Source organism: Salvelinus alpinus, chromosome 38 (genome assembly GCF_045679555.1).
Source record: "Salvelinus alpinus chromosome 38, SLU_Salpinus.1, whole genome shotgun sequence".
Taxonomy (NCBI): Eukaryota; Metazoa; Chordata; class Actinopteri; order Salmoniformes; family Salmonidae; genus Salvelinus; species Salvelinus alpinus.
Window position 1 is genome coordinate 13,121,481 of NC_092123.1, and position 21,175 is coordinate 13,142,655.

Below are 21,175 nucleotides of genomic sequence, written 5' to 3' on the forward strand. Positions count from 1 at the left end.
AAACATAAATGTATTGTTTAAAGTAAAAACTAGTAAAGTGGATCTGAAAACTAACTGAAACTAAACTGAATCTCAAATAAATATCTGAAGACAAATAGAATGTAAACGGAATGTAAACTTTAATAACCTTAGTGTGAAAAATGTGAAAACATGTCCGCAACATCCCCAGTCAAATGAAAACTAACAGAAAACCCCAGCAGTGAATCCATTGTAGTTATCACGACTCAGGTTAAGACCCAGATGCAGACAGTTCGAAACACAGATGTTTATTGACCAAACAGGGGGCAAGCAAAAAACAGGTCAAGGACAAGCAGAGGTCCGTTATCCAGCGCAGTGTCAGTAAAGTACAGAACGGCAGGCAGAGGTCGGTAATCCAGGGCAGTGTCAGACAGGTACAGAAAGGCAGGTAGGCTCAGGGTTAGGGCAGACAGAATGGTCAAAACTGGTAAAAGAGAGAAACAGGAATACGGGAAAATCACGCTGATAGGCTTGACGAGACAAGACAAACTGGCAACAGACAAACAGAAAACACAGGTGTAAATGCACATGGGATAATGGGGAAAATTGGGGACACCTGGCGGGGGGTGGAGGAAGCACAAGACGTGAAACAGATCAGGGTGTGACAGTAGTAAATACTGTAGCATTGTAATAGAAGAGAATAAGGAGTGTGCTTCTGCCTACATTGAGAGGATTACTCAGTTAACAGTAATGCTGGAAGGAGAGAATAATGTGTTTACCTTTCTCAAGGATGTGACATCCTGCATAGACAACGATTAGTGTTGACACACGCCCTAGGCCTTAGAAACTGACTGTTTCAATCATTGCCCCAAGGCCTATAGCTAAAGCTTATAATGAGAATTGTCAATGCCAAAACACACTTGTGGATTCAGAGCTTACTTCAGTGGTGAAGACAGACAAATAAGTGGTACTTTATGGTAATATAAGGTGTTTGACACCTGGGGCCTGTTGCACAAAAGTAGAATTAAGACATCCGGGATAAATGACTCAGCTGAGCTCAATGAAGCCAAAACATGTGCGTCCAGGCTTAATTGGTTGCACAAAGACCAAGCCAGGATGAGCAGACACGGATTCATTAAGCCAGGTGAAACCAATCCTGGATAGGTGCGCGCTCACGGCTCACTCAAATAGACACAGATCACAGATTAACTGATTTACCATGGCAACTAGAGCCGCGTACTTTTCCCCGTCGGAAGCACAAATCCTCATGGAGGCATACGAGGAGGTAAAAGATATAATTAAGAAGAAAGGCAACACCGCCACAGTGATAAAGCAAAGAGAAAAAGCGTGGCAAAGTATTGCAGACCGCCTGAATGCGTAAGTAGTGCACAATTACACACTCACCGCTCCGCTGAAACATCACAATTACAATTCAAATATTTAATTCACATCTCCAAAAATGCAGTTGTACTGTAATTATGAAACGGTTAAATTTTTAATTGAAATGCACTGCAGATATGAGTGAAATTGTGTAAAGTAACTCCATCACACTGTATAAAGCTATGATACATTTTTTGATATTTTTACTGAAAACAAGACAAAAATACCAAGTAATTTTTTGCAGTGTGACTCCATTAAATGTGTGTGTGTGTGTGTGTGTGTGTGTAGATTAAACATGAACGGGCCAAAACGGACATGGCAGCAGGTCAAAATCAAATACAAGAACATTCTGCAGAATGGTATGGTCCCTGACTAATATTTAACAAAGCACAAGCATATATTGTACCCAGAAGGTGCCTGCTCACACATTGTCTGTACTGTTTTAGCAGTGAAAAAGAATACCCACAGACAAGGCACGGGTGGTGGGTCACCAAAGGCTGACCTTACCCCAGCAGAGGACATGGCCTTGGAGCTAAATAAAGGCAGGCCCGTCTTAGAGGGGATCCCTGGGGGGAAAGAGACGAGCATAGGTTCCTCCCAAGATGCCACCCGCTTCATTCAAGGTATGTCCTTCCATCTCTACATGGGATACAACCACATTCATATTGAATCAATTTTGGACTGTCTGACTTTGGTTTACCTATTGCCTTGCAGTGTCTGGCAGCACTGTGTTCCTGTTAGAGCCACCAGCACAAGCACCAGACGATGCTGATCCAGTGAGTACTCCATCAAAGGCATACTGTAGGCCTGGCATGTCTTGTCTACTAGCTTCAATATGAATCCGATTAAATGTGATAGGGTGAAGGCCCCAGTGCAGCAGCAACAGCACATGATGGAGACGATGATGAGGAGGAGACCATCTCTCTGGATTCCAGAAGGCATGAGGTATCATGTTAAGACTGTGAAAGTACTATTTACTCTACAATGGTGAGGAGTCCTCATCAAAATCAAAAAATCTAATTTCTTTTACAGGACCCAGATGCTATACAGTGGGAAAACCAGCCTGGCAACATAGTGCGTATTAATAAAAGGACACCACATCCTGCCAAATTCCAGCTGCGCTAATTGTATTGTGTTCACAGAGCTCACAAGCTATCAGAAAGTTGTATGGCAACCACCTCCGGCGCCAAATAGAACTGGCAGACATAGACATTCAGTACAAGAAGAAAAAGATGGAAAATCTTGCATTGGAGTCCGAAATAAAAAAGAGGACAATTAGGAAACTGGACCTTGAAATAAAAAAACTTGAGAGGGAGGTGAGATATGCCTTCAATGTACACTGTATGCTAACTGTAACACAAATGTATTAATCATTATTTTTCTTTCCTCCCCCAGCTCCAAGAAGATGACACAGCTCAAAATAAAAATTAGGTATATTCTCGTAAAGTCAAGTGAGCCATGACATATGAGCTCTTATTGTGAGCACACAGGACGGTGGCATCTTTCTAAGGTTTTTTTTATTTTCCCAGCAATCAGTACAACCAAGTCATCGTTATAAGGCATCGCCCTCTTTTGCCCACCCCCCCAGCACCAGGTGTGGCCACTAGCCTATATGAAGGCCCAAAATTGTGTGTTCCTTTCTGCTCTGACAATGGCATGCCCATTCGTGCGAGATGTGGTGGATGAAGAAGCACTTGTGCTGAGGAGAGCCTTCAGGCGAGAAAGGGTCTTCAGGGACCGGTTGGACCCACTGGCCTTCCCTGATGACCATCTATATGAAAGATACAGATTTTCTGCAGATGGCATCAGGTATCTATGCAGACTACTGGGTCCCAGGATTAAGCACCGCACTGCACGGAGCCATGCACTGAGTGTGGAGCAAATGGTTTGTGTGGCCTTGCGCTTTTTTGCTAGTGGAGCCTTCCTGTACTCAGTGGGGGATGCAGAACAGCTGAACAAGGCCACAATTTGCCACACAATAAGGAGTGTGTGTCTGGCTATCAAAGCATTAGCAGATGTCTTCATCTCCTTCCCTGGCCACAGAAGACTCTGTGACATCAAAGAGGAGTTCTATAGGATTGCAGGTAAGAGGATCTACAAATTACAGGACAACTGTTAACACATAGTAGGATACTCATTACTTTGTGTGACAGGTTTCCCCAATGTCATTGGTGCAGTGGACTGCACACACATAAGGATAAAAGCCCCCTCAGGTGCCCATGAGGCCGATTTTGTGAATAGGAAATCCTTTCACAGCATTAATGTTCAGGTGAACATAACTTTTTGATATTGTCCATTGACGAACACTCTGCATTGCCAGTGATGTGCATTGATTGGTGTAATATTCCTCATCTTATGATTTCAGATGGTCTGCAATGCTGACTGTGTGATCAGCAATGTTGTGGCAAAATGGCCTGGCTCAGTCCATGACTCCAGAATCTTTCGGGCCTCTGAAATCTATCAGTGCCTATCACAAGGTAAGCCACACAACCCCTATTTATAACCATCATGGCTGTGTCAAGAATATCACTGTGTTTATGAGGTAGTAATGATGAGATTTTGTGTTGACAGGTGAATTCTCTGGTGTGTTGCTGGGAGACAGGGGGTATGGCTGCCAGCCTTTTCTCCTGACACCTTTCACAGACCCCCAGGAAGCACAGCAGGCCTACAACCATGCCCATGCCAGGACCAGGGCCAGAGTTGAAATGACCTTTGGCCTCCTGAAGGCACGCTTTCACTGCCTTCACAAATTAAGGGTCAGCCCTGTTAGGGCATGTGATATTACTGTGGCTTGTGCTGTCCTCCACAATGTGGCCTGCCTGAGGAAGGAGAGGGCCCCCAGAGTGCCACCAGCCATGGACTGGGACAATCCGGCAATCTTCCCTGATGACGACAGTGGTCGGCTGCTGAGGGACCAATATGTGTTGAATTATTTTAGTTAGTATGTGTGCTTTCAATTTTGGTTAAATATGTCCTGCGGTGGCAGAGGAATTTGGGTTTTTTGGGGTTCGTTTTTTGACGAATTTGGCCTCTTATGATGTTTGTGCGGTATACTGTGTGTAATACAAGGCTGCAGGGAGGCTACTGCATCCATTCATTTGTCTGTTCAGTTGATGTGTATGGATTTGTCCTGCATTTATTTTAGTGTGCAGACATGCAGGGTGTGTTATATACAGACCTTTGAATGTGTATGTATCATTTTGTATAATATGCTTGGATTCTGTGCTTTCCATCTTGTAGAGTCACTGTGACTTCAGTTTCGAAAGGAGCTGATGGTTTACCTGCTTTGTTTTGTCCTTATTCAATAAAGGAACATAATGTTACACATTGTGTTTTTATATTCATATGGAATGTGTATTTGTTTATATGACAGAGTACTAGGGCCACACTGAAGAAAAAGGATAAAGTCATAAATTTATGAGGCTGGTTCTTTCTGCAGAAAAGCTACATATTGTTTTTACAGTTTTGATACTTATGACAATGTGATACTTAATATTCTGGCACATCAGCATGTCTTTGTTTATGAAACCATACTGAATTACAATTTCACGAAATGCCCCACATCTGTCATTTTAACAACTGTCCTCCTTTAAAACAACTGGTTACAATATTATGACTTGTGTTTTTTTCCCCTCTGTGGCCCTAATATTCTATCATTTTATATATAGCCTTATAGTCTATGGGAAACTGTAAATTATCTAATGATAGCAACATCATCTAAAAATCATTTTTTATCCAAAATCATTGAAATTAATGATCACAAACGTTTAAATAATAACAGTGGGTCTAGTTATATGTGATAACAATGTATAGTGAGCAGTGAAATAACTATTGGTTTCCATTTGTGGTGACTGCTGACTGACATTAGGGATGAGATTAAATAGATCCTGGAATTTAGCCTGGTCTGGAGCAGGCTAGCTCCACAGAATAAATCTCCATGGTAATTTATACCATAACATATCCTCCTGCCCCCTATCCATCTTTAGTGCAACCGGATTACGGATCAATTGAGCCAGGATCACCAAGATATCCTGGCTTAATCCCTTATCCTAGTTTTGTGCAACAGGCCCCAGGTGTTGTTTAAATAAACGGATCCAGTGTTTTGCCTTCCACCCAATACAATGGATCTGATCCCAGCCGGCGACCCTGTGCGACGCCGTAAAAGGGGCAAACGAGGCGGTCTCCTGGCCAGGCTTCGGAGACGGGCACATCGCGCTCCACTCCCTAGCATACTACTCGCCAATGTCCAGTCTCTTGACAATAAGGTTGATGAAATCCGAGCACGGGTAGCATTCCAGAGAGACATCAGGGATTGCAACGTGCTCTGCTTCACGGAAACATGGCTAACTCAAGAGACGCTAACGGAGTCGGTGCAGCCAGCTGGTTTCTTCATGCATCGCGCCGACAGAAACAAACATCTTTCTGGTAAGAAGAGGGGCGGGGGGGTATGCCTTATGATTAACGAGACGTGGTGTGATCATCATAACAACACACAGGAACTCAAGTCATTCTGTTCACCTGATCTAGAACTCCTCACAATCAAATGTCGACCGCATTATCTACCAAGAGAATTCTCTTCAATTATAATCACAGCCGTATATATTCCCCCCCAAGCAGACACATCGATGGCCCTGAACGAACTTTATCTGACTCTTTGTAAACTGGAAACCACACACCCTGAGGCTGCATTCATCGTAGCTGGGGATTTTAACAAGGCTAATCTAAAAACAAAACTCCCTAAATTCTATCAGCATATCGATTGTGCTACCAGGGCTGGAAAAACCCTAGATCATTGTTATACTAATTTCCGCGACGCATATAAGGCCCTCCCCCGCCCCCCTTTCGGAAAAGCTGACCACGACTCCATTTTGTTGATTCCAGCCTACAAACAGAAACTAAAACAACAAGCTCCCGCGCTCAGGTCTGTTCAACGCTGGTCCGACCAATCTGATTCCACGCTTCAAGACTGCTTCGATCACGCGGATTGGAATATGTTCCGCATTGCGTCCAACAACAATATTGACGAATATGCTGATTCGGTGAGCGAGTTCATTAGGAAGTGCATTGACGATGTCGTACCCACAGCAACGATTAAAACATTCCCAAACCAGAAACCGTGGATTGACGGCAGCATTCGCGTGAAACTGAAAGCGCGAACCACTGCTTTTAACCAGGGCAAGATGACCGGAAGCATGACCGAATACAAACAGTGTAGCTATTCTCTCCGCAAGGCAATCAAACAGGCTAAGTCCCAGTACAGAGACAAAATCGAGTCGCAATTCAACAGCTCAGACACAAGAGGTATGTGGCGGGGTCTACAGTCAATCACGGATTACAAAAAGAAAACCAGCCCCGTCGCGGACCAGGATGTCTTGCTCCCAGACAGGCTAAACAACTTTTTTGCCCGCTTTGAGGACAATACAGTGCCACTGACACGGCCCCCTACCAAAACCTGCGGGCTCTCCTTCACTGCAGCCGAGGTGAGTAAAACATTTAAACGTGTTAACCCTCGCAAGGCTGCAGGCCCAGACGGCATTCCCAGCCGCGTCCTCAGAGCATGCGCAGACCAGCTGGCTGGTGTGTTTACGGACATATTCAATCAATCCTTATCCCAGTCTGCTGTTCCCACATGCTTCAAGAGGGCCACCATTGTTCCTGTTCCCAAGAAAGCTAAGGTAACTGAGCTAAACAACTACCGCCCCGTAGCACTCACTTCCGTCATCATGAAGTGCTTTGAGAGACTAGTCAAGGACCATATCACCTCCACCCTACCGGACACCCTAGACCCACTCCAATTTGCTTACCGACCCAATAGGTCCACAGACGACGCAATCGCAACCACACTGCACACTGCCCTAACCCATCTGGACAAGAGGAATACCCATGTGAGAATGCTGTTCATCGATTACAGCTCAGCATTTAACACCATAGTACCCTCCAAACTCGTCATCAAGCTCGAGACCCTGGGTCTCGACCCCGCCCTGTGCAACTGGGTCCTGGACTTCCTGACGGGCCGCCCCCAGGTGGTGAGGGTAGGTAACAACATCTCCACCCCGCTGATCCTCAACACTGGGGCCCCACAAGGGTGCGTTCTGAGCCCTCTCCTGTACTCCCTGTTCACCCACGACTGCGTGGCCATGCACGCCTCCAACTCAATCATCAAGTTTGCGGATGACACTACAGTGGTAGGCTTGATTACCAACAACGACGAGACGGCCTACAGGGAGGAGGTGAGGGCCCTCGGAGTGTGGTGTCAGGAAAATAACCTCACACTCAACGTCAACAAAACAAAGGAGATGATTGTGGACTTCAGGAAACAGCAGAGGGAGCACCCCCCTATCCACATCGACGGGTCAGTAGTGGAGAAGGTGGAAAGTTTTAAGTTCCTCGGTGTACACATCACGGACAAACTGAATTGGTCCACCCACACAGACAGCGTCGTGAAGAAGGCGCAGCAGCGCCTCTTCAACCTCAGGAGGCTGAAGAAATTCGGCTTGTCACCAAAAGCACTCACAAACTTCTACAGATGCACAATCGAGAGCATCCTGTCGGGCTGTATCACCGCCTGGTACGGCAACTGCTCCGCCCACAACCGTAAGGCTCTCCAGAGGGTAGTGAGGTCTGCAGAACGCATCACCGGGGGCAAACTACCTGCCCTCCAGGACACCTACACCAACCGATGTCACAGGAAGGCCATAAAGATCATCAAGGACAACAACCACCCAAGCCACTGCCTGTTCACCCCGCTATCATCCAGAAGGCGAGGTCAGTACAGGTGCATCAAAGCAGGGACCGAGAGACTGAAAAACAGCTTCTATCTCAAGGCCATCAGACTGTTAAACAGCCACCACTAACATTTAGCGGCCGCTGCCAACATACTGACTCAACTCCAGCCACTTTAAAAATGGGAATTGATGGAAACTATGTAAAAATGTACCACTAGCCACTTTAAACAATGCCACTTAATATAATGTTTACATACCCTACATTACCCATCTCATATGTATATACTGTACTCTATATCATCTACTGCATCTTGCCATCTTTATGTAATACATGTACCACTAGCCACTTTAAACTATGCCACTTTATGTTTACATACCCTACAGTACTCATCTCATATGTATATACCGTACTCTATACCATCTACTGCATCTTGCCTATGCCGTTCTGTACCACCACTCATTCATATATCTTTATGTACATATTCTTTATCCCTTTACACTTGTGTGTGTATAAGGTAGTAGTTGTGGAATTGTTAGGTTAGATTACTTGTTGGTTATTACTGCATTGTCGGAACTAGAAGCACAAGCATTTCGCTACACTCGCATTAACATCTGCTAACCATGTGTATGTGACTAATAAAATTTGATTTGATTTGATTTGAAATATCTCTCTTACATGTGGATGTCTACAAGGGTGTCTTCTAAGGGGGCCCTAAAGTGGCTTTTACAAATTTTGCGACTTCACACGCACAGTTCCTGCAAAGAATTTTATATGCATGTGATGTACAGGAAGCATTTGACCACAGGGTACATGTGAAACAACATGGTGGTGAAAATGTTCTTCAAATGCATGTATGATAGTGTCGAATTGTATACTTAGCAATCTGTAGTCGTTGTATCGTGTTTCGATGCACCTGCTGTTGCCGAATCCACCTTCATTCAGTAGAAAAACATTGTTTTCAGGCAGTAAAGATCTTTCGTTCCTTTCAAATAGGCCGGCTGTTTTCTTAAAAGATCTAACTTAATTCTTCCATCCAGAAACTATGCACACATCAGTTCATCTCGCGGTCTCCTCATGACTCCTTTTGTGTACTCTAGAGGAATTTGACTTGGAGTCAAGCAAACAGCACAATCTCTGCCACAGGCTTTGCATATGTGTCTTCTTGTTCTGCCTCAGCCAAGAAATAGATTTCAGTAAACATACCTGAATGTCATGTTCAAATGTTGAACAGGAATAACATCATTGTCAGTCTCATCACATTGTAGATGGATAGTACGGACAAATACCTGTATACACAGTCATGCACGCGTGCATATATGAAGAAGATAACATTTTGTTTCATTCCGCTTTTTACTTAGATTCTATCTTAATTTTTGTCTTCAATCAGATTTAATAAATGTTTCATTACAGACCCAGAGGGCACTATAAAATATTTACAGACTGTGTTAATTCATGTTTTGTTGCTCAGGGAAGCGTCTTATGGAATTATTTTTTCAGAAATGGGCTTACTTTTCTTTTTTTTTTGCTTTTTTGCTTCATATGTATACACATAGAGTTTGAAAAGGTATTGCAAAAATAAAAATAAAGAGTGCATAAAAGCATGTGAGCTTTTCGTAGAAATGAAATTGCTGCGAGCAGATCACCCACTCAATAATATACTAAGGATATTCACATCTTCAGCAGCTCCTGTGTAGCACACAGTAGCAGCATCATAGCCTATGATGTCAGAGAAGTGAACGTATTACTTAGTCAAAGAAAGCTACCAAGTGAGTTTATTTTTGCTGTTTTGGGACAAGTCCTTCTTATAAAGGGAGTTGTTTAATTTCAATGGGATCACCTATGAATAAAATGGTGCTTTATAAATAAATAAAATGTAGAATTACCTGTGTGTGACTTTCTTATCCTCCAATCTCAGACAAGGAAAGAAAAGCTTAATTGTCTGAGCTTTCTTTATCACAATGCTCTGGTCCTCTGAGAAGAAAAAGCGTGGAATAGGGTGCAGTCATAGTACTGTACAGTATCTCTGGCCCTCTCACTACATTCTTTTTCATGGAAATACTCCTTTTGTATAAAAGATTTCCCAGAAGTGCCATTACTGTACTTGTGCTTATTCATTTTGGGAAAAAACTACTTCAACAATGGTATTTCTCTCCATTCATCTCTGCACCACTTCACATCACTTACTTTGCCCAATTCAGGAAGTGTTTGGTTTGTATTTGATCTTACTCCTTTTCTTCCAATCCTCTACTTTTCTAACAAATATAAGTTTCTCAAGGGGCGATAGTCTGCATTTTTCAGTCATTTTTGCACCAGAGTGTGAAAGGCTATGGTCTGTGAACCAAACGGGTAGAATGAATTAAACATTTTTGTGGGGAAAATGCTTTTAACTAACACTTCCCTAAACCTTCTTACCTCTCTGAACATTGTCAATGTATGTGCAGTTTGACGTATCGGTGGATATTTTTGATTAATTTGCATCAGCCTGCAATACACAAGCCAAACCTCATATTCACAGGCAATTTCACAGTTGGAGTTTTTCTAAGATGTTTTAATCATTTTGGTAGCATTTTTTGCAGCATTCATATACTTTAATTATCTAATGCAAGTATTTGTCTCCAGTTCCAGCAATCCTGTACCTGCACCCTTGCTTCTTTCTATTTGAATACCTAAGACATTACGTCTCAGTCAATAAATCACAATATGACATGGTTTTGCTATAACAGGGGCAGACAAATAAAGCTGTAAGACTTGTGGATAGCAAACAGTACAGTGCTTCCGCAGTGAAGTCTAGGTTGCTATGAGAACTGCAAATGTGTTTTTACCTGCATTCTCAGTGGGGCATCATTAAGCCATTTCCTGTGTATGCCTTCATGTTGTGCTGAAAATAGGTGTCATTATGGGTGTCTTCCAAAAAAGAATTAGGTCTTTTCAAGATCGCTCTTGACCTGCCCCTAAAAGCCAACTAATCCCTTTGAAAACAGAAAAATGTATTCTAATGTCAAAATCTATTACAAAGTGTAAATAGGATCATTTTGGTCATAAAGTCAGTCTCGTCAAAAATAGAGTGACCTCAGGGTGTCACAACGAGTAAATTAAGGTTGGGTTTGGATTACAATTATGTCAACAAATCATGCCCCCTTTTGCCAAGCTCACGTGCAGTCTACTTTGTGACACCCACAGAACACAACTGTGAAGAGATTATACAAATATTAGCATTGTACCTAATATTGAGGGGACTCTGAAACCACTGAAATGAGCCACATTTAGCTACCCGTCAACCTACTATGTGTAGCTTATTGGACATTCATATTGCATTGTACAGCCTTACCCGTGGATTGTGTCTCAATGAAATGGGGTTGTCAAATTCCCGAAAGAAGCTCTGTGATGATAATATGTATATAAACTCTTCGGAGTTGTGTTCTGTGAGTGTCATTAAGTAGACTGATACTCCATTTCATTGATCCACAATATAGGTAAGGCTGTAGAGTTAACTATGAGTATGCCCCCAATGCAATTCTGAAGTCTAATACATCCACAGTGCGATTTAGACATTCTTTCTTTTGTACAAATATGGTATGATTCCACAATTTGTATCCATTTACCTGCTCCTGTACTCCTTGTTTATCCACGACTGCGTGGTCAGGCACAACTCCAACACCATCATTAAGTTTGTAGATGACACAACAGTGGTATGCCTGATCACCGATGACGATGAGACAGCCTATAGGGAGGAGGTCAGTGACCTGGCATTGTGGTGCCTGGACAACAAGCTCTCCCGCAACGTCAGCAAGACAAAGGAGCTGATCATGGACTACAAGAAACGGAAGGCCGAGCATGCCCTCATTCACATCGATGGGGCTGTAGTGGAGCAGGTCGAGAGCTTCAAGTTCCTCAGTGTCCACATCACTAAGGATGTATCATGGTCCAAACACACCAACACAGTCGTAAAGAGGGCATGACAACGCCTCTTCCCCCTTCATTCACTGTTCACTTGCTATTTTCACAACTTGTCAGGCAAGACCTCAGAATAAAAGTGTGTCATGTGACACAAGTACCCATATGACACCTCCTCTATTGTTGCCAGTCTTTCTCGACTAGTATGAAAAGGACACGGGATAACAAGGCCTCTAATAGTGAACCGAGTTACTGCCCTGATGACACAGACAGCTTCATCGACATGACAGGTAATGTGAAAAGTTCTATAAAAAAATGCCCGGCTTGATAAACTAGTAGGCGCATTCTCCGGCAAAGCAGATACAACTAGTAGAGTCATTTTGGTTGTGAAGTGCATTAGCAGAAAGCTTTTTCCTTTCTTTAGAACAAAACTTAATTTACCACTTGGCTGTCTATTATATCACCCTGTCACAGGCCCTCCCAGTCAACAACCACTTCATAAGATTGCCTGCTGCAGTTGTTCGAGAGTTTGCAGCCGAACATGCAGCATAGACCAGCAAGGGGGCCTTCACCAACGGCATGTAGACATGGCCTTGCTATGAGCATTCCTATGAATGGAACAGTCAGACACATGTTGGCAAGTATCCTGCCAGCAACCTACACCTCTCAGCGGCAACAGCTTAAATAGGCGCATCATTTGTACAAATACAGAAGGTAAACCACTTCATTGCTTTGATATATTTGATAACCCAATTGTGAAACATTAGTTATGTAAACTGACATTTCTTGCGTTTTTTCTACTTCTTAGATGTATATCAGTGAAGGCTCCTCAGAGGAGGAAGGGGAGGACAATCCTCCTAAGTGAATTTCATAAAAATATTTGTAAACATTTTAAAAGTTATCCTTTTTAGATAAAACTATACTAAATATAATCACGTCACCAAATAACTGCTTAAAACACACTCTTTTGCAAAGAACGTGTACAGTAGCCTCAACAGCACTCTGTAAGGTAGCACCATGGTGTAGCCGGAGGACAGCTAGCTTTCGTCCTCCTCTGGGTACATTGACTCATGGTTCCCACCCCCTTCCATAGACTTACGAAGTAATTCTGACAACTTCCGGAGGAAGTCCTCCAGCCTATCAGAGCTCTTGCAGCATGAACTGCAAGAGTATTAGGATCAGAGTATGAATCTAGTACTGAAAGCATAAACTACAGATAGATAGCACGGCAGTGTATAAAATGTGGTGAGTAGTTGACTCAAAGAGAATGAAGAAGAAGTAAGAAAGAAATAGAGAAAGAGAGATTTACATTTTTTTTCACTTTCAGTTTCAATTACTTACAGTAGCTAGCAAATGCAGCTGTCTAGTATAGCCTACTGAAACACCCTGCTCAAACAGAGGGATGCTATGTTAGCTAGCTGGCTATGACTTTCCAACTCAACACTGGAACTCTTCCAAGTCAAGGTAAGCTTTTTGGTATTACTAATTTATTGCCACTGAGGCCCGCTGGTGTAAGTGCTTATGACTGTCCACTAACGTTACTGCATGGTTGTAGCGGGTTTACTTACGCGTTAGTTCTATTAGCAATGCTGAATATGACGTTACTTTAGGTAATATGTTGACAATGATGTAGGCTGTTTGTAGAGGTTTGGCTTGGAAAGTTTTTTTGCCTGGTCACATACAGCTGATTTGTTATCCACAAGCGAAGCGTAGAGAAGGAATACAACATGGCTGTTATGAGAGTGAACTCTGCTTACGCGTGATCAGGGGTGTATTCATTCCGCCAATTCTGTTGAAAAAGTTTCTTAAACAGAAGAAAATGCAACAAAACATGGATAAACATACCTGCAATTGTCCAATAGAAACTCTCTTTTGCAACTGTTGGACTAAGGATTACACCCTATATCAGCTCGATGCACAGACCTGTGTGCACCTACATTGTAAACTTTCTTTCATAGGCTAGGTTGTAGCAACCTCATGACATGTATAGGGAACATTAGAGTATCATGTAGTAGCCTATAACTATAACTGTTACATTGAACTGGGAGAATTGAATATGAATGACAGTCATCAAATATGCTGTAACAGAAATAAGGCCATGCTCATGAAAAAAAAAAAATCTTAAATGGCACTGACCACCATTGATGCATCTAATGTCCAGGGCATAACCTAGCCTGATGTAACCAGCCTGATCACTGTGTTCATCATTATTTTTCACTTCACATTTTATGTTATCTGAAGCAAAATAGAAAGGTGAACGCAAAGAATGGAGAGAATGTGTCTGAATGGAGAGAGACCTGGCACTCAGCACAACAATTTTACTAGAAACAACATTTACTTGTATTGTCTTATTTAAAATGATTGAATTGAATGGCATCGGTCAATATGGGGAGGGAGAAACAATGTGTATTCTGCACCAGGATCAGGGAACTCCTGTTGTATACTGGGTAGAGATGCTGCTTTCAAGGAGCGGAACTCTAACCCGGACACTTATAAGAAATCCCGCTATGCCCTCTGACGAACCAGCAAAAAGCAAGTGTCAATACAGGACTAAGATTCAATCGTACTACACCGGCTCCTACGTTCGTCGGATGTGGCAGGGCTTGCAATCTATTATAGACTACAAAGGGAAGCACAGCTACGAGCTGCCCAGTGGCACAAGCCTACCAGACAAGCTAAATGACTTTGATGCTCGCTTCGCGGCAAGCAAAACTGAAGCATGCATGAGAGCATCAGCTGTTCCAGATGACTGTGTGATCACGCTCTCTGTAGCCGATGTGAGTAAGACCTTTAAACAGGTCAACATTCACAAGGCTGCGGGGTCAGACGGATTACCAGAACGTGTACTCCGAACATGTTCTGACCAACTGGCAAGTGTCTTCACTGACATTTTCAACCTGTTCCTGACTGAGTCTGTAACACCAACATGTTTCAAGCAGACCATCATAGTCCTTGTGCCCAAGAACACTAAGGTAACCTGCCTAAATGACATCCGACCGGTAGCACTCATGTATGTACCAATGAAGTGCTTTGAAAGGCAGGTCATGGCTCACATCTTAAATAAGCATGCCCCTTTCAAAAAATGTAGAACTAAGAACAGATATAGCCCTTGGTTCACTCCAGACTTCACTGCTCTTGACCAGCACAAAAACACCCCGTGGCATACCGCAATAGCATCGAATAGTTATTGCTAGCTGACAACTTTACGTTTTTTTAATTACCGTTTATATTTTTAGTTTTTCCATCACAACTTCTTTCCCTCATTCAACTTTTTCACTCCGGACGCTTTATCTGGACATGGTTCGTCAGCACTTTCAACAGCCGAAGCTAAGTAGTAACATTAACATGATGTCTTTTAATTGCAGTCGCTGTACTCATAATATACAGGAGAACGATCGCCTTACGGCGAGGATAGCTGTGCTACAAGCCCAGCTTCAGAAGCAATCGTTAGGCAAGGGTAATTTCAGTGTAGGAAAGGAAGAAACAGCGTCTGTGCCACCAGTAAGTACAGATACTAACGTTAGTATAAATCCCCCCGCACAGTCCCCGCAGCCGGACAACTTTCTCATGGCTTCTGGAGGGAAATGCTGTAGGAATGCTCAACTGGTGTCGCTCATTCAGCCGACAGAAACTTTCAACCGGTTTTCCCCATTAAGTAGCGAGTCGGAGTCTGAGGCCGAGTTTTCTCTTGTCTCTACTCCTCCCGTTACGGGGTCTGAGACGCCGAAGGCTCCCACCATTAGCTCTGACAAATTGAAAACCCTAGTCATTGGCGACTCCATTACCCGCAGTATTATACTTAAAACGAATCACCCAGCGATCATACACTGTTTACCAGGGGGCAGGGCTACCGACGTTAAGGCTAATCTGAAGATGGTGCTGGCTAAAGCTAAAACTGGCGAGTGTAAAGAGTATAGAGATATTGTTATCCACGTTGGCACCAACGATGTTAGGATGAAACAGTCAGAGGTCACCAAGCGCAACATAGCTTCAGCGTGTAAATCAGCTAGAAAGATGTGTCGGCATCGAGTAATTGTCTCTGGCCCCCTCCCAGTTAGGGGGAGTGACGAGCTCTACAGCAGAGTCTCACAACTCAATCGCTGGTTGAAAACTGTTTTCTGCCCCTCCCAAAAGATAGAATTTGTAGATAATTGGCCCTCTTTCTGGGACTCACCCACAAACAGGACCAAGCCTGACTTGCTGAGGAGTGACGGACTCCATCCTAGCTGGAGGGGTGCTCTCATCTTATCTACCAACATAGACAGGGCTCTAACTCCACAATGAAATAGGGTGCAGGCCAGGCAGCAGGCTGTTAGCCAACCTGCCAGCTTAGTGGAGTCTGCCACTAGCATAGTCAGTGTAGTCAGCTCAGCCATCCCCATTGAGACTGTGTCTGTGCCTCGACCTAGGTTGGGCAAAACGAAACATGGCGGTGTTTGCCTTAGCAATCTCATTAGGATAAAGACCTCCTCCATTCCTGCCATTATTGAAAGAGATCGTGATACCTCACATCTCAAAATAGGGTTACTTAATGTTAGATCCCTCACTCCAAAGGCAGTTATAGTCAATTAACTAATCACTGATCACAATCTTGATGTGATTGGCCTGACTGAAACATGGCTTAAGCCTGATGAATTTACTGTGTTAAATGAGGCCTCACCTCCTGGTTACACTAGTGACCATATCCCCCGTGCATCCCGCAAAGGCGGAGGTGTTGCTAACATTTACGATAGCAAATTTCAATTTACAAAAAAGAAAATGACGTTTTCGTCTTTTGAGCTTCTAGTCATGAAATCTATGCAGCCTACTCAATCACTTTTTATAGCTACTGTTTACAGGCCTCCTGGGCCATATACAGCGTTCCTCTCTGAGTTCCCTGAATTCCTATCGGACCTTGTAGTCATAGCAGATAATATTCTAATTTTTGGTGAATTTAATATTCATATGGAAAAGTCCACAGACCCACTCCAAAAGGCTTTCAGAGCCATCATCGACTCAGTGGGTTTTGTCCAACATGTCTCTGGACCTACTCACTGCCACAGTCATACTCTGGACCTAGTTTTGTCCCATGGAATAAATGTTGTAGATCTTAATGTTTTTCCTCATAATCCTGGACTATCGGACCACCATTTTATTACGTTTGAAATCGCAACAAATAATCTGCTCAGACTCCAACCAAGGAGCATCAAAAGTCGTGCTATAAAGACAACACAAAAATTCCTTGATGCCCTTCCAGACTCCTTCTGCCTACCCAAGGACGTCAGAGGACAAAAATCAGTTAACCACCTAACTGAGGAACTCAATTTAACCTTGCGCAATACCCTAGATGCAGTTGCACCCCTAAAAACGAAAAACATTTGTCATAAGAAACTAGCTCCCTGGTATACAGAAAATACCCGAGCTCTGAAGCAAGCTTCCAGAAAATTGGAACGGAAATGGCGCCACACCAAACTGGAAGTCTTCCGACTAGCTTGGAAAGACAGTACCGTGCAGTATCGAAGAGCCCTCACTGCGGCTCGATCAATGCTACTTTTCCAACTTAATTGAGGAAAATAAGAACAATCCAAAATCTCCTTTTGATACTGTTGCAAAGCTAACTAAAAAGCAGCATTCCCCATGAGAGGATGGTTTTCACTTCAGCAGTAATAAATTCATGAACTTCTTTGAGGAAAAGATCATGATCATTAGAAAGCAAATTACGGACTCCTCTTTAAATCTGCGTATTCCTCCAGGGCTTAGCTGTCCTGGATCTGCACAGCTCTGCCAGGGCCTGGGATCGGGAGAGACACTTAAGTGTTTTAGTACTATATCTCTTGACACAATGATGAAAATAATCATGGCCTCTAAACCTTCAAGCTGCATACTGGATCCTATTCCTACTAAACTACTGAAAGAGCTGCTTCCTGTGCTTGGCCCTCCTATGTTGAACATAATAAACGGCTCTCTATCCACCGGATGTGTACCAAACTCACTAAAAGTGGCAGTAATAAAGCCTCTCTTGAAAAAGCCAAACCTTGACCCGGAAAATATAAAAAACTATCGGCCTATATCGAATCTTCCATTCCTCTCAAAAAAAATTGAAAAAGCTGTTGCGCAGCAACTCACTGCCTTCCTGAAGACAAATAATGTATACGAAATGCTTCAGTCTGGTTTTAGACCCCATCATAGCACTGAGACTGCACTTGTGAAGGTGGTAAATGACCTTTTAATGGCGTCAGACCGAGGCTCTGCATCTGTCCTCGTGCTACTAGACCTTAGTGCTGCCTTTGACACCATCGATCACCACATTCTTTTGGAGAGACTGGAAACCCAAATTGGTCTACACGGACAAGTTCTGGCCTGGTTTAGATCTTATCTGTCGGAAAGATATCAGTTTGTCTCTGTGAATGGTTTGTCCTCTGACAAATCAACTGTACATTTCGGTGTTCCTCAAGGTTCCGTTTTAGGACCACTATTGTTTTCACTATATATTTTACCTCTTGGGGATGTTATTCGAAAACATAATGTTAACTTTCACTGCTATGCAGATGACACACAGCTGTACATTTCAATGAAACATGGTGAAGCCCCAAAATTGCCCTCGCTAGAAGCCTGTGTTTCAGACATAAGGAAGTGGATGGCTGAAAACTTTCTACTTTTAAACTCGGAAAAAACAGAGATGCTTGTTCTAGATCCCAAGAAACAAAGAGATCTTCTGTTAAATCTGACAATTAATCTTGATGGTTGTAAAGTCGTCTCAAATAAAACTGTGAAGGACCTCGGCGTTACTCTTGACCCTGATCTCTCTTTTGACGAACATATCAAGACTGTTTCAAGGACAGCTTATTTCCATCTACGTAACATTGCAAAAATCAGAAACTTTCTGTCCAAAAATGATGCAGAAAAATTAATCCACGCATTTGTTACTTCTAGGTTAGACTACTGCAATGCTCTACTTTCCGGCTACCCGGATAAAGCACTAAATAAACTTCAGTTAGTGCTAAATACGGCTGCTAGAATCCTGACTAGAACCAAGAAATTTGATCATATTACTCCAGTGCTAGCTTCCCTACACTGGCTTCCTGTTAAGGCAAGGGCTGATTTCAAGGTTTTACTGTTAACCTATAAAGCATTACATGGGCTTGCTCCTACCTATCTTTCCGAGTTGGTCCTGCCGTACATACCTACACGTACGCTACGGTCACAAGATGCAGGCCTCCTAATTGTCCCTAGAATTTCTAAGCAAACAGCTGGAGGCAGGGCTTTCTCCTATAGATCTCCATTTTTATGGAATGGTCTGCCTACCCATGTGAGAGACGCAGACTCGGTCTCAACCTTTAAGTCTTTACTGAAGACTTATCTCTTCAGTAGGTCATATGATTGAGTGTAGTCTGGCCCAGGAGTGTGAAGGTGAACGGAAAGGCTCTGGAGCAACGAACCGCCCTTGCTGTCTCTGCCTGGCCGGTTCCCCTCCACTGGGATTTTCTACCTCTAACCCTATTACAGGGGCTGAGTCACTGGCTTACTGGTGCTCTTTCATGCCGTCCCTAGGAGGGGTGCGTCACTTGAGTGGGTTGAGTTACTGACGTGATCTTCCTGTCTGGGTTGGCGCCCCCCCTTGGTTTGTGCTGTGGTGGAGATCTTTGTGGGCTATACTCGGCCTTGTCTCAGGATTGTAAATTGGTGGTTGAAGATATCCCTCTAGTGGTGCGGGGGCTGTGCTTTGGCAAAGTGGGTGGGGTTATATCCTTCCTGTTTGGCCCTGTCCGGGGGTATCATCGGATGCGGCCACAGTGTCTCCTGACCCCTCCTGTCTCAGCCTCCAGTATTTATGCTGCAGTAGTTTGTGTCGGGGGGCTAGGGCCAGTTGGTTATATCTGGAGTACTTCTCCTGTCTTATCCAGTGTCCTGTGTGAATTTAAGTATGCTCTCTCTAATTCTCTCCTTCTCTCTTTCTTTGTCTCTCTCGGAGGACCTGAGCCCTAGGACCATACGTCAGGACTACTGGGCATGATGACTCCTTGCTGTCCCCAGTCCACCTGGCCTTGCTGCTGTTCCAGTTTCAACTGTTCTGCCTGCAGTTATGGAACCCCTACATGTCCCAGACCTGCTGTTTTCAACTCTTAATGATCGGCTATGAAAAGCCAACTGACATTTATTCCTGATTATTATTTGACCATGCTTGTCATTTATGAACATTTTGAACATCTTGGCTCTCTCTAATTCTCTCCTTCTCTCTTTCTTTCTCTCTCTCGGAGGAACTGAGCCCTAGGACCATACGTCAGGACTACCGGGCATGATGACTCCTTGCTGTCCCCAGTCCACCTGGCCTTGCTGCTGTCCCAGTTTCAACTGTTCTGCCTGCGGTTATGGAACCCCTACCTGTCCCAGACCTGCTGTTTTCAACTCTTAATTATCGGCTATGAAAAGCCAACTGACATTTATTCCTGATTATTATTTGACCATGCTTGTCATTTATGAACATTTTGAACATCTTGGCCATGTTCTGTTATAATCTCCACCCGGCACAGCCAGAAGAGGACTGGCCACCCCTCATAGCCTGGTTCCTCTCTAGGTTTCTTCCTAGGTTTTGGCCTTTCTAGGGAGTTTTTCCTAGCCACCGTGCTTCTACACCTGCATTGCTTGCTGTTTGGGGTTTTAGGCTGGGTTTCTGTACAGCACTTCGAGATATTAGCTGATGTACGAAGGGCTATATAAAATAAACTTGATTGATTGATTGAATAGTCCCCGCGATATGCAACTGTTCAGGAAAGTCAGGAACCAATACATACAGTCAGTTAGGACTGCAAAGGATAGATTCAAACAGAAATGTGCATCCTGCAGCACTAACTCCAAAACGTTTTGGGACACTGTAAAGTCCATGTAGAATAAGAGTACTGTGCAGCCGTCTTCATCGACCTGGCCAAGGTTTTCGACTCTGTCAATCACCGTATTCTTATAGGCAGACTCAACAGCCTTGGTTTCTCTAATGACTGCCTCGCCTGGTTCTCTAACTACTTCTCAGATAGAGTTCAGTGTGTCAAATCGGAGGGCCTGTTGTCCGGACCTCTGGCAGTCTCTATGAGGGTGCCACAGGGTTCAATTCTCGGGCAGACTCTTTTCTTTGTATATATCAATGATGTCGCTCTTGCTGCGGGTAATTATTTTATCCACCTCTACGCAGATGACACCATTCTGTATACATATGGCCCTTCTTTGGACACTGTGTTAACAGACC

The 21,175-nt window shown here is 43.6% G+C and overlaps 2 protein-coding genes across 3 annotated transcripts; both read left to right on the forward strand.

Annotated features, from left to right (window-relative positions):
• Positions 1-957: 957 nt before the first annotated feature.
• Positions 958-3,127, forward strand: LOC139566421 (myb/SANT-like DNA-binding domain-containing protein 4). 2 transcript variants are annotated; one of them, XM_071387585.1, is made up of 9 exons: positions 958-1,335; positions 1,627-1,697; positions 1,785-1,961; positions 2,053-2,114; positions 2,197-2,283; positions 2,371-2,412; positions 2,481-2,654; positions 2,734-2,769; positions 2,868-3,127. In XM_071387585.1, the coding sequence occupies exons 1-8, from the start codon at positions 1,178-1,180 to the stop codon at positions 2,767-2,769; spliced, it is 807 nt and encodes a 268-aa protein (XP_071243686.1). In that variant the 5' UTR covers positions 958-1,177; the 3' UTR covers positions 2,868-3,127. The 2 variants fall into 2 exon arrangements, with proteins under 2 accessions (XP_071243686.1, XP_071243685.1); XM_071387584.1 differs by having other exon boundaries at positions 2,481-3,127.
• A 156-nt stretch (positions 3,128-3,283) lies between these two features.
• On the forward strand, positions 3,284-4,684 carry LOC139566422 (putative nuclease HARBI1). Its single transcript, XM_071387587.1, has 3 exons — positions 3,284-3,422; positions 3,704-3,815; positions 3,910-4,684. The coding sequence occupies exons 1-3, from the start codon at positions 3,354-3,356 to the stop codon at positions 4,278-4,280; spliced, it is 552 nt and encodes a 183-aa protein (XP_071243688.1). The 5' UTR covers positions 3,284-3,353; the 3' UTR covers positions 4,281-4,684.
• Positions 4,685-21,175: the final 16,491 nt, after the last annotated feature.